This window comes from Kogia breviceps, chromosome 3 (genome assembly GCF_026419965.1).
Source record: "Kogia breviceps isolate mKogBre1 chromosome 3, mKogBre1 haplotype 1, whole genome shotgun sequence".
Lineage (NCBI taxonomy): Eukaryota > Metazoa > Chordata > Mammalia > Artiodactyla > Physeteridae > Kogia > Kogia breviceps.
In genome coordinates, this window is record NC_081312.1 from 145,885,721 (window position 1) to 145,897,789 (window position 12,069).

At 38.4% G+C, this 12,069-nt stretch overlaps 1 protein-coding gene across 2 annotated transcripts in view; it reads left to right on the forward strand.

Annotated features, from left to right (window-relative positions):
• RAB27A (RAB27A, member RAS oncogene family) overlaps positions 1–12,069 on the forward strand; it is a 73,821-nt gene that overhangs the window by 49,085 nt on the left and 12,667 nt on the right. For both annotated transcript variants that reach the window (XM_059056312.2, XM_067029823.1), the window contains 2 exons: positions 5,336–5,421; positions 7,397–7,500. In XM_059056312.2, the coding sequence (XP_058912295.1) occupies positions 5,336–5,421; positions 7,397–7,500 (190 nt within the window). The remainder of the gene's footprint in view (positions 1–5,335; positions 5,422–7,396; positions 7,501–12,069) is intronic.

Here is a 12,069-nt window from a genome sequence, read left to right on the forward strand (position 1 = left end):
TTCCTAATTTGTTGAGCATTTTTATCATGAAAGGTGTTGGACTTTTTCAAATGCTTTTTCTGCATCTTTTGAAATGGTCACATGATTTTAGTCCTTTATTCTAAAACTGTTCTATTTCATTACAAATCAATATTGATTGATTTTTGTATGTTAAACCAGTCTTGTTCTCGTGATAAATTCTACTCAGTCATGGTATATAATCCTTTATATATTTTTCTGGATTCTTTTTGCTAGTATTTTGGTGTCTGTATTCAGAGTGGATATTGGTCTGTAGTTTTTTTTCCCCTTGTATCTTTGATTTTGGTGTCAGGATAATATAGGCCTCATAAAATGAGGTGCGAAGTATTTCCTTCTTTTCTACATTTTGGAAGAGTTTGGGAAGGATTGGTGTTAATTTTTTTGTAAACGTTTGATCAGATTCATCAGTGAAAACATTTGGGCCTGGCCTTTTCTTTGTGGGAAGTTATTTTTATTATGAATTCAGTCTTCGTATTGGTTATATATTTCTTTAGATTTTCTATTTTTTCTTGAGTTAGTTTCAATTGTTTGCGTCTAGGAATTTCTCCATTTCTTCTAAGCTATTTAATTTTTTGGCATACAATTGTTCATCCTATTCCTTTATAATCTTTTTACATATGTAAGGTTGGTAGTGTTGTCCTTTCTTTCATTTCTGATTTTAAGAATTTGAGTCTTCTATTTTTATCCTTGATTAGTCTAACTAAAGTTTTATCAATTTTCTTGATTTTTTTTCAAAGAAAAGTTCATTTATTTCTACTCTAATCTTTACTATTTCTTTCCTTCTGCTTGCTTTGGATTTAGTTTACTCTTATTTTTCTAGTTTTTTGAGGTTGAAGTTTAAGTTATTGACTTGAGATCTTTCTCATTTTTTAATATAGGTGTTTACTGCTAAAAATTTCCCTCTGAGCACTGCTTTAAGTTCACTTGATATTTTTTGTATGTTGTGCTTTTCATTCATCTAAAAGTATTTTCTAGTTTCCCTTGTGTTTCTTCTTTGACCCATTGGTTATTTAAGACTGTATTGTTTAATTTCCATATATTCATGAATTTTCCAAATTTCTTTCTGTTAATGATTTATAATTTTACTACATTGTGGTTAGAGAACATACTTTGTATGACTTCAGTTTTTAAAATTTATTGAGGCTTGTTTGATGACCTAACATATGGTCTGTCCTTGAGAATGTTCCATGTGTACTTGAGAAGAATGTGTATTTTGCAGTTGTTGGGTGAAATCTTCTGTAGATGTCTATTGTGTCTAGTTGGCTTACAGTGTTCTGCACAACTTCTGTTTCCTTGTTCATCTGCCTGCTTGTTTTATCCATTATTGAAAGTAAGAGTATTGAAGTCTCTAAGTATTATTGTCAAATTGTTTATTTATCTTTTTATCCCTATGTATTCTTAATAAATCAGCCCTTTTATCATTATAAAATATCCTTCTTTGTCTCTAATAACTCTTTTTGTCTTCAAGTCTATTTTGTCTCATATTAGTATAGCCACTCCATCTCTGTTGTTGTTTGCATGGTATATATTTTTTTCATCCTTTTCCCTACACCTTTTTGAATCTAAAGTGTGTCTTTTGTAGATAGCATATAGTTGGATCATGTTTTTAAATCCATTCTACCAACCCCTGCCTTTCACTTGGAGTCTTTAATACATTTACATTCAATATAGTTACTAATAAAGTAGGATTTATATCTGCCATTTTGCTACTTGTTTTCTGTGTATCTTTTTTCTGTTACTTCATTATTTCTTTGCAACTGTGTTACATAGATATTTTCTAGTATTCTATTTAAATTCCCTTCTCATTTTTTACTATATATTTTCTGAATCATTTTCTTAATAGTTCCCCTAGGGATTATAGTTGTCATCTTAATTTTTAAACAATCTAGTTTGGATTAATTTCAATGCCATACTCTGCTCTTATGTCGCTCCATTTCCTACCCCTTACTTTGCACTGTTATTGTCATACAAATTGCATCTTTATACACTGTGTGCCCATCAACACAGGTTTATGATTATTAATTTATGCAATTGTATTTTAATCAGATAGAAGAAAAGAGTTGCAAAAAACCATTTATGCTGGCTTTTATATTGACCCACGTAGTTAACTTTACTGGTGCTCTTTATTTCTTTGTATGGATTCGAATTACTGGCTAGGGTCCTTTCATCTCAGCCTGAAGCTCTGTCTTTATTATTTCTTGAAGGGCAGTTCTGCTAGCAATGAATTGTCTGTTTTTGTTTATCTGAGGATGTCTTAATTTCTCTTTTAATTTTAAAGGATAGCTTTGCTGGATATAGGATTCTTGGTTGACTGTCTTTTTCTTTCAACATGTTTTGTCATCCTACTGCCTTTTGGCCTTCATTTTTTTTGATGATAAATCAGCTCTTAGTCTTATTGGGATCCCTTGCATGTACTGAATCACTTTTCCTCTTGCTGCTTTTAAAATTCTCTCTGTCTTTTGATTTTGACAGTTTGGTGGTGATATGTCTATCTAGTCAATATCAGCAAGTTTATCCCTTCTTGGAGTTTACTGAGTTTCCTTTTTTTTTTTTTTTTTTCTTGCGGTACGTGGGCCTCTTCTCACTGTTGTGGCCTCTCCCATTGCAGAGCACAGGCTCCGGACGCGCAGGCTCAGCGGCCATGGCTCACGGGCCTAGCCGCTCCGCGGCATGTGGGATCTTCCTGGACTGGGGCATGAACCCATGTCCCCTGCATCGGCAAACGGACTCTCAACCACTGTGCCACCAGGGGAGCCCTTTACTGAGTTTCTTGAATGTGCAGATGAATGTTTTTCATCAGATTTGGAAAGTTTTTGGCTATTATTTCCTCAAATATTTTTTCTACCTCTATCTCTCCTTTTTTAAATTTTTTTACAGGATTGCTAGTGTGCATATATTTGTATGTTTCATGGTGTTCCATAGGTCTCCAAGACTCTTCACTTTTTTAAAAATTAATTTATTTATTTTTGGCTGTGTTGGGTCTTTGTTGCTGTGCGTGGGCTTTCTTTAGTTGCGGCAAGCGGGGGCTACTCTTCGTTGCTGTGCACAGGCTTCTCACTGCGGTGGCTTCTCTTGCTGCGGAGCACGGGCTCTAGGTGCATGGGTTCAGTAGCTGTGGTGCATGGGCTCAGTAGTGTGGCTCTCGGGCTTCAGAGTGCAGGCTCAGCAGTTGTGGCATGCAGGTCCAGCTGCTCCATGGCATGTGAGATCCTCCTGGATCAGCACTCGAACCCACATCCCCTGCACTGGCAGGTGGATTCCCAACCACTGTGCCCCCAGGGAATTCCCTCTCTTCACTTTTATTCGTTCTTTTTTTTTTTTTCTTTTGTGCCTAGACTAGATGATCTCAATTGACCTATCTTTATTTATTTTTATTTTATTTATTTATTTATATTTTTTTGTGGTACATGGGCCTCTCACTGTTGTGGCCTCTCCCTTTGTGGAGCACAGGCTCTAGACGCACAGGCTCAGTGGCCATGGCTCATGGGCCCAGCCTCTCCGCGGCGTGTGGGATCTTCCCGGACCGGGACACGAACCTGTGTCCCCTGCATTGGCAGGCAGATTCTCAACCACTGCACCACCAGGGAAGCCCATGACCTATCTTTAGATTCAGCTATTATTTCTTCTGCCAGTTCAAATCTCCTCTTGAGCCCCTCTAGTGAATATTGCACTTCAGTTATAATTTTTAACTCCAGAATGTGTTTACTACTTTTTATAATATCTGTCTCTTTATTGACATTCTCTATTCAGTGAGGCATTATTCTCATACTTTCCTTTGATTCCTTGGACATGATTTCCTTTACTTCTTTGAACATATTTATAATAGCTGATTTAAAGTCTTGTAAGTTCAGCATCTGTGCTTCCGTAGGAATGGTTTCTTTTGGCTGCTTTATCTGTGTGTGTGTTCCTATTTCTTTGTTTGTCTTATACATTTTGTTGAGAACTGAACATTTAAATTGATAGAATGTAGCAACTCTGGAAATCAGATAACTCCCCATTCCCGAGAGTTTCTTGATTTTCCTGTTTATTTTTGTTGTCACTGTTTGTTTAGTGATGTTCTTGGGCTAATTCTGTGAAGTCTGTATTTCTTGTTATGTGCAGCTACTGAAGTCTCTGCTTAGTTAACTTAGTGGTCAGTTAATGAGTGGACAGAAAGTTTCTTAAATTCTTGAGCCAGTATATCTCTTAGCTTTCTCTGAGGGACTCTGTGTGTGTGTGCTGGGATGTTTGCTTAATGCTCCTGCAGGTAGTCTACAACTCTGCCTTAGCCTTCACTTCTGCTTGAGAAGAGCCTCTAGGTCAGCCGAAGGTGAGAGATTAGGGCATTTTTAGGTCTTTCCTGGACATATGTACAACCATGCACATGAGCCTGGCCTAGTAGGTTCCAAGGACTATTTTGAAACTTTTCAAATCTCTCTGTGGACATCTCATATCTTATCTTTAAGATTTTTGGTTAGATTTTTGTTAGGTCCAACTGGTCTTTGTTGCCTTTGGTAGCTGTGATGTTAAATAATTGCTGCTGATTGCTTTCAACAAATGGTCTAAGGATAGGGTTTTCTCATAGAGCAAGCTAAGTCAGATAAAATAAAGACAAGACTTGGGAATGGAGCTTTACAGGCAGATTTCAGACACTACTCTGGGGATGAGACTTTTGGGGAACTCCAAACCTGTTCTGCCTCTCCTTCCTACAGTGGTTGCTGCACTGATGGTTTTCACAGCTACTGTAGTTGTGCATCTGTTGGTTTTCAAGGCTACAGTGGAGGCAGCGAGGGGGAATGGGAATAGGACAAGTTAAAACAGCACAAAACTTACAACTTTTACTGATATTCAGCTGTTTTTCTTGAATAGGTGCTCCTTGGAATGTTGCAAGTTCTGGTTAATTTTAAGGGTTTGGAAAATGTTGATTTTGACTATTTTTGCCAGTGTTTTTATTGCTTTGATGGAGGAAGAGATTTTCAGAGGCCCTTCCTATAAAATTGTTTTAAGAGTACTTTTTAAAGATAGGATGGGGAGAAGGTCATATTTCCTGAAACTAGTGACCTGAGGGGACTTTGAGGAAAGGTGAGCTGATTATTATTTTTTAATACAGATTATGTATTACTTGTATATTTTGTAATATATTTATAAAGATATATAATGTGCATACATCATTTAATACAAATTATTGTGTTACCCAAAGACGATTATTTGGAATAAAATACAAATAAGATTGTATTCCAGATGGGATTTCCTTTAGAAGTTTAAATGCTTAGGGGAGTTGTACTGAATAGGAAAGTGAGAAGAAGTTCTATTTTTCTCTTTCATTTTTCCATTTTAGGTGTACAGAGCCAATGGACCCGAAGGAGCCATTGGCAGAGGCCAGAGAATCCACCTGCAGTTATGGGATACAGCAGGGCAGGAGAGGTATGAGATCTTCAGTTATGTGCTCCTTACTGGAGGAAAGGGGAAAAACAGCTACGCTCTTCACACAGTGAAGTGAGCAGGAAAAGGCCAGCTGATTAGTAGATTTGCAGCTGGATAAGACATGCTGCCAAATTAGCAGGAAATGTATCAGTCTGAGTTGATAATGGTGGCTTTATTTCAAACAAGGTCAAAGGAAAAATGAATCCTTTTCAAAATGGACCCTTTTACTTATGTATTTTTTTCTTTTTCTCCCACCTTCTTTTTAGACCAGTATACTTTTCTCCATTTGCTTTTGCTGTTTACTCAACCACAAAGAAAGCTGTAGAGTTGTATGCATTATTCTTACCTGATTGTTGAAACCTAGTAGAAAATCTCATTGGAATTAATTTATACGGTCAGAGGTTGCTTGACAAAAATGTCACATGAAATCTTCATATAAAGTTACTTTTTAAAAATTGCAGTATAGTTGATTTACAGTGTTGTGTTAATTTCTGCTGTATGGTAAAGTGATTCAGTTATACGAATATATACATTCTCTTTTATGTTCTTTTCTATTATGGTTTATCACAGGATATTGAATATAGGTCCCTGTGCTATATAATAGAACCTTGTTGTTTATAATAGTTTGCATCTGCTAATCCCAAACTCCCAATTCACCCCTCCCCCACCCTCTCCCCACTTGGCAACCACAAGTCTGTTTGAAGTTGCTTTTAGTTAGCTGTAGTTATGTTATCGCTCACAATTTCCTTGAAGGATTTTGTTTATTTAACTTTTTATCATGGGAAACTCCGAGTATATGCAGAAGTAGAGAGGAGAGTACAGTGAACTCAGGTACTAATTCCCTGGTTTCAACAGCCATCAAGTTGTGGCCCATCTTACTTCACGTATATCCCTCACCTCTTCTCACCACCCCCACCGCCCAGTTATTTTGAAGCAAATCCCAAATAGCAAATTATTTCATTCGTAACTATTTTGGTACGTATCTCTGAAAGCTAAGTACTCTTTTTGTAAAAACATGGATTAGAAATATTTGAGAAAACTTAAAAGAGCAGATTCGTACCAGTATTTTCTTCCCTGGAGCCTATGCCTGTCAGCCGCAGGCTTTGCATAAAAGCAAAATAAGAGAAAACCTGCTACTAGAGGGGGAGAGAGAGGGGAGAGAGCAGGATAAATCCTTGATGGAGAGAGTACCAAGAAGGGGGAGACTGAGGCGGTACTATCCCCACCTTAAAGCCAAAGAAATGGTTTTCAGAGATAAGAGATTTCTTTAGAGACTGAAAATTAAAAGGTCATGGAACACATTGTGATGTTAAATCAAGTCAAGCTTTCACAGGACAAAGAAGACAAACACAGCAAGCAGCATTGCTTTTGGCCTATTTAACTCTTAATTGTACAATAAATTCTTGGCTGAGACTAAGGAATCACGAGCTAGTTCGTGTCATCCCTGTCCAGCAGGCTGCATTTCTAAATCACATGGCCTATTAACACATAAACTTTTATCAGTTAGATAAATAACTGTATTATACATGTTTAAAATATCATCATCTAACTTATTTAAAATTGTTTAAAAGTTTACACAGATGGTCTTTATATTAAAAGAAAACTGCAAGTTTAACTTTGGATAATTGTTGGCATTTTAGAAAGTCTAGATTTTGTTTTCACATATTCTTTCTTGCTCTAGATAACTATTTACTATATTTTGTATGCTATCCAATATCATCGATTATGTACATAATTTTACACTGTTGAAATTATCTATTAATGTAATAGCATAATTCAGTAAATCTTGCACAAATAAGATTGATGCATGTATAATGTGCACATATAATGTGAAGTTACTAGAAACAGCGGCATGTTATTAAACATCTAAATTGTTTTTGATGAACTATTATAAGAGGCTGAGGGCACTGCTGGTGGCTTTATATTTCAAGAGTGGGGCCGTGGTTTAGGTGACCAATCTGTTTTATGTTCCCAGGTTCCGCAGCTTGACAACCGCATTCTTCAGAGATGCTATGGGGTTTCTTCTGCTTTTTGATCTGACAAATGAGCAAAGTTTCCTCAGTGTCAGAAACTGGATAAGTAAGTGTTAATAGTCTCCCTGCCTCTTGCTTCCCACTCCCTGCAATAAAACCCGTTTTATATTCTGCTTCTTTTGTAAGTTGTTCTGTAAGAGCTCCTAGTGCTGTTTAAGATGCTGTTTAAAGGAGCAAGGCTCTTAGTTTAGGGGTGAAGATAACTGAAATACTCTGCTTTCCCTAGTCATGCTAACTTTCATTTGTTGAGTGCATCCTGCACTCTAGATACAAGGAGTGCTTTCTATGTAATCTCTTCATCAGTCTTTTCCACAAAGGGGACTCTTATCTGCATCTTATAGATGAGGAAATAGAAGCCTAGAGAAGTGCTACCGGGTATTTTACCATCCCAGGGTTTAAAACATATATTACATTGACCCTTTTGAAAACTTAATGGACCCTACCCCTGGCTCCATGTCTCTTCTGTATATAGAGGCCCTCTTTCTACTTTTAGGGCTAGAGCATATACCAGGAGGATCCCATCATAGAAACCTCTAGAACTGCATTGACCAGAGTGGTCCCTAGCACAATATATATGAACCTGCATTTTGGCTCTTTGGAGACAGCCTAATCTCGTACATGATTGGTTATAGTAGCCATTTAAAATCATGCTACTTGACCAAATGTATCATTTTCTTGCGTTGCAAATGTACATTTTCCTCTGTTGGTTGTATTAGTGTTACCTTAGAGAATCTATTGAGAGGGCTGTGATGTTAAATTCTTAACATCCAAATCTTTAAAGTGAAAACACTTATTTCGAAACACCCACTACTTAAAAATTTGGAGTTTTGGTATTATGAAAGGGTAATGGGCTGTGGTTTTTATAGTAGAAAACCTTATTTTTAAAAATGAGGGGGCTTCCCTGGTGGCGCAGTGGTTGAGAGTCCGCCTGCTGATGCAGGGGACAGGGGTTCGTGCCCCGGTCCGGGAGGATCCCACATGCCGCTGAGCAACTAAGCCCTTGTGCCACAACTACTGAGCCCACGTGCCACACTACTGAAGCCTGCGTGCCTAGAGCCCGTGCTCCACAACAAAAGAAGCCACCGCAATGAGAAGCCTGTGCACTACAATGAAGAGTAGCCCCCGCTCGCCGCAGCTAGAGAAAGCCCGTGCTCAGCAACAAAGACCAAACGCAGCCAAAAATAAATAAATAATTTTTAAAAATTAAAAAAAAATTGAGTTTTTAAATAAGTAATTTATTAGTGCCTTGTGGTTTTCAAAGCATTTTCACATAGTTTGTGTCTGATCCCCACGTGCCTCCTGTGAGCAGATGCAGGGAGGTGGTGTGTCCTAATTTTAGGATGAAGATGCTGAGCCTTACAGAGTAACAGACTTGTCCAATGACATGGAGCTTTTGGCTTTTGATTCAATGGCCCTTATTTTTGCCTTGATTCAGTGGCCCTTTATTTTCTTTCTCAACTAAGTTGATCACTAGGACTTGAAGAGCTATTTAATACTTTAAATATAGGTTCTCCCATTTAGTCATGCTTACTGGGCTTCACTTCATTAAATGGCTGCCTGAGTCACACACCCTTACAACTGAGTGGTGGTGGCTATTTCTAATCTCTTATCCTCATTCCTTGCTCATCATTCTCTCCTTTGCATCATTGGAACAAATTCTGGGGCTTTCTTAAGTCAAGCACTTTATAAGGATTGTTGTTAGAGATGGGCTCATAGAATCTTAGCATCGAAAGAGCATCAACCCACCTATTTTTCCCTGGCAGAAACTGAAATTCTGGACAAGATAAATCTTGTCCATTTGGGCTTTATGGCTAGGTAGATGAAGAACAAAATCATGTGAAATTATGTGTATGTATGTATTATTTTGTGTTTTCCTTATAGTGTAAAAGAATTCTTTTTGCCCAGTTAGGTAAAGAAAACATGCATATTGGAGATTTCGCGTCTTCAGTGGAATGTATTCTCCTCCCTCCAACCCCGTTTTTTTAAAAAAGGTATAAGGTTCAGTGTCAGAGGTGGTGATATCAAATCTTAATTAGGAATAAAAATTTGTTAATTATCTCTACATTTTATTTTTCCTCTTCCTATTAGTATTTTGACTATTAGAGGGATCATTCATTTCTTCTTTTTTTGGTCAAATTAAAAAAAAAAATATATATATATATATATATACACACACCAATGGTGATAGAAGAACAGAGGCAGTGTTGCACTGAGCAGGTAGCTGAGTCCTGGGCGCTGAAGGCCCAGGGGGAGGAAGCAGGTCTTCCCCCTCCCTTTGCATCTCCAGAGCTGCATTGCAGTCCCTTCTCCCTTGACCCAAGATCTGTCCATGCCCTCTTGGGCAACGGGTAAGAGTTCCAACGTGATCCCTGCTGCGTTTAGGAGACTGAATAGAGAGCTGTGTCCTCTGGGCCTGAATTTGAAATCTGAGAGGAATCAGATAGTTTTGTATCACTCACCTGTCTTTCTGGAGCTTGGAGGATGAGCCAGTCATGCCCACAGGCAGCGTGTTTTGTAGGGAAACTCTAAAGCAGCCTATATTTCTAAACTTTTCTTCTGTAGCCTCACATAAATGGGATAAGAGCCCAGCGGGTATATTTTTAACGTATTTTTGCCTTCATATTTTTATTCCTGTTATTCCCTCTGTCTGAAAAGCCCTCCCCACACCCACTCCCATTTTCTTAAAAAGTTGACTTTTACTTATTCTTTAAAATATAGCAAAATATGACCTCCATGAAATTTTCTGTGATAACTGTTGGATTAATTTTTTTCTCTCCTCTTAACTCCTAGTACATTTTGTACTACTTACAGGGTCCTTATCACATACCACCTCTAGTTGTAGTTACTTATGTATGTGCTTTTTTCCTTGGTGAGATTTTTTAAAAGAATTAATCAATTTACTTAAAAAATTTTATGTATTTATTTGGCTGTGCCGGGTCTTAGTTGAGGCATGTGGAATCTTTAGTTGCAGCACGTGAACTCTTAGTTGAGGCATGTGGGATCTATTTTCCCTGACCAGGGATCGAACCCTGGCCCCTTGCATTGGGAGCGCAGAGTCTTTAGCCACTGGACCACCAGGGACGTCCCTAATATACTTTTTTTTTCTTTTTTGGCTGTGTTGGGTCCTCATTACTGCGCACAGGCTTTCTCTAGTTGCGGTGAGCGGGGCCTTCTCTTCGCTGCGGTGCACGGGCTTCTCATTGCGGTGGCTTCTCTTGTTGCGGAGCACAGGCTCTAGGCACACAGGCTTCAGCAGTTGCAGCACATGGGCCCCAGTACATGGGCTTCAGTAGTTGCGGTGCATGGGCTCAGTAGTTGTGGCACACGAGCTCAGTAGTTGTGGCACACAGGCTTAGTTGCTCCATAGCATGTGGGATCTTCCTGGACCAGGGATTGAACCCACGGTAAGTAATTCACAGATTTTGTAGAAAAGTTGGGAAAAAGGAAAAAGAAAAATTATCAATTATTGTACTTTCCAGACTCCTCAAAATAAATACACTTAAACATTACTACTGGTAATACACAGCATCTCTAAATTCTTTATTATATTAACTTAATGGTTGTCAAGTGCAAGCATGCATCTAGATCCTCCCAGAGGGCTTGTTAAAACACAGATTCCAGGCTTCAAACCCAGCCTTCCTGATTCAGTAGATCTGGGGTGGTACCTGAGAATTCGCATTTCTAACAAGTTCCCAGGTGATGGTTAGGCTGCTGGTCCATGGACCTTACCTGAAGAGTCGCTGAATTAACTCATTTAATCCTCACCTAAATCCTATGAAGTAAGTACCGTCATTATCACCATTTACAGATGGGGAAACTGAGGCACAGAGTGGCCACATAACTTCCTCAAGACCACACAGCTAGTAAATGGCAGAGCCAGGATTCAACCTTAGATACCCTGAGTCCTGAGTTCATGCATAACCATGACACTGAACAGACATGGTATTAACAGAGCACAGAGTCTCTTTGGAGACCAGAAAGGTTTCACAGTAGAGGTAACTGAGAGGCAAGTCTTAAAGGAAGGGTTGGGAGTCCCTGAAGGAAGTTTGTGTTTGGTTATTCAAGGGTGTGGGGACAGCACGTGTAACAGCCTGGAGGAAAGAAAGGACACGCTGGCTGTTGTTGGAAATGGTACACAGTTTGGTCTTGCCTGTATAGGTCTTGTTTCCCCTATCTGTCCCTTGAGGGCAAAGGTCAGTGCCCTGAATTCTACACCAAGTATCAGGCCTCCGTTATTGCTCAGTAAATACTTGCTGACTTGACTTTCTCATGATAAGATATAGCGAACATGACTTTATAATGAGGAACTAAAGTGTCAACACTCTTCTGGTTAACCATGATAAAAAATAAATTATGCCATACACTTTTGAGGATGTCTTATTGTGCAAGTTTTGGTTGCTTTCATTTCGTTGTGGAGTGTGATGAGGAAGAAATAAGGCTTTATTTTCCTTCCTTGGGAGATAAAGCTCTTTAGCTTAGTTGAAGTTCCCTTGATTTAACTGCTATTAAAAATTATTGCCTATTTACAGGTTTTCAGGTGAAAAGAAATAGCAGCTATGGAGTAAGAATTGTAGTCTCCTGCTTTTTGGTTCTGGTGACAGAATCATTTACTATT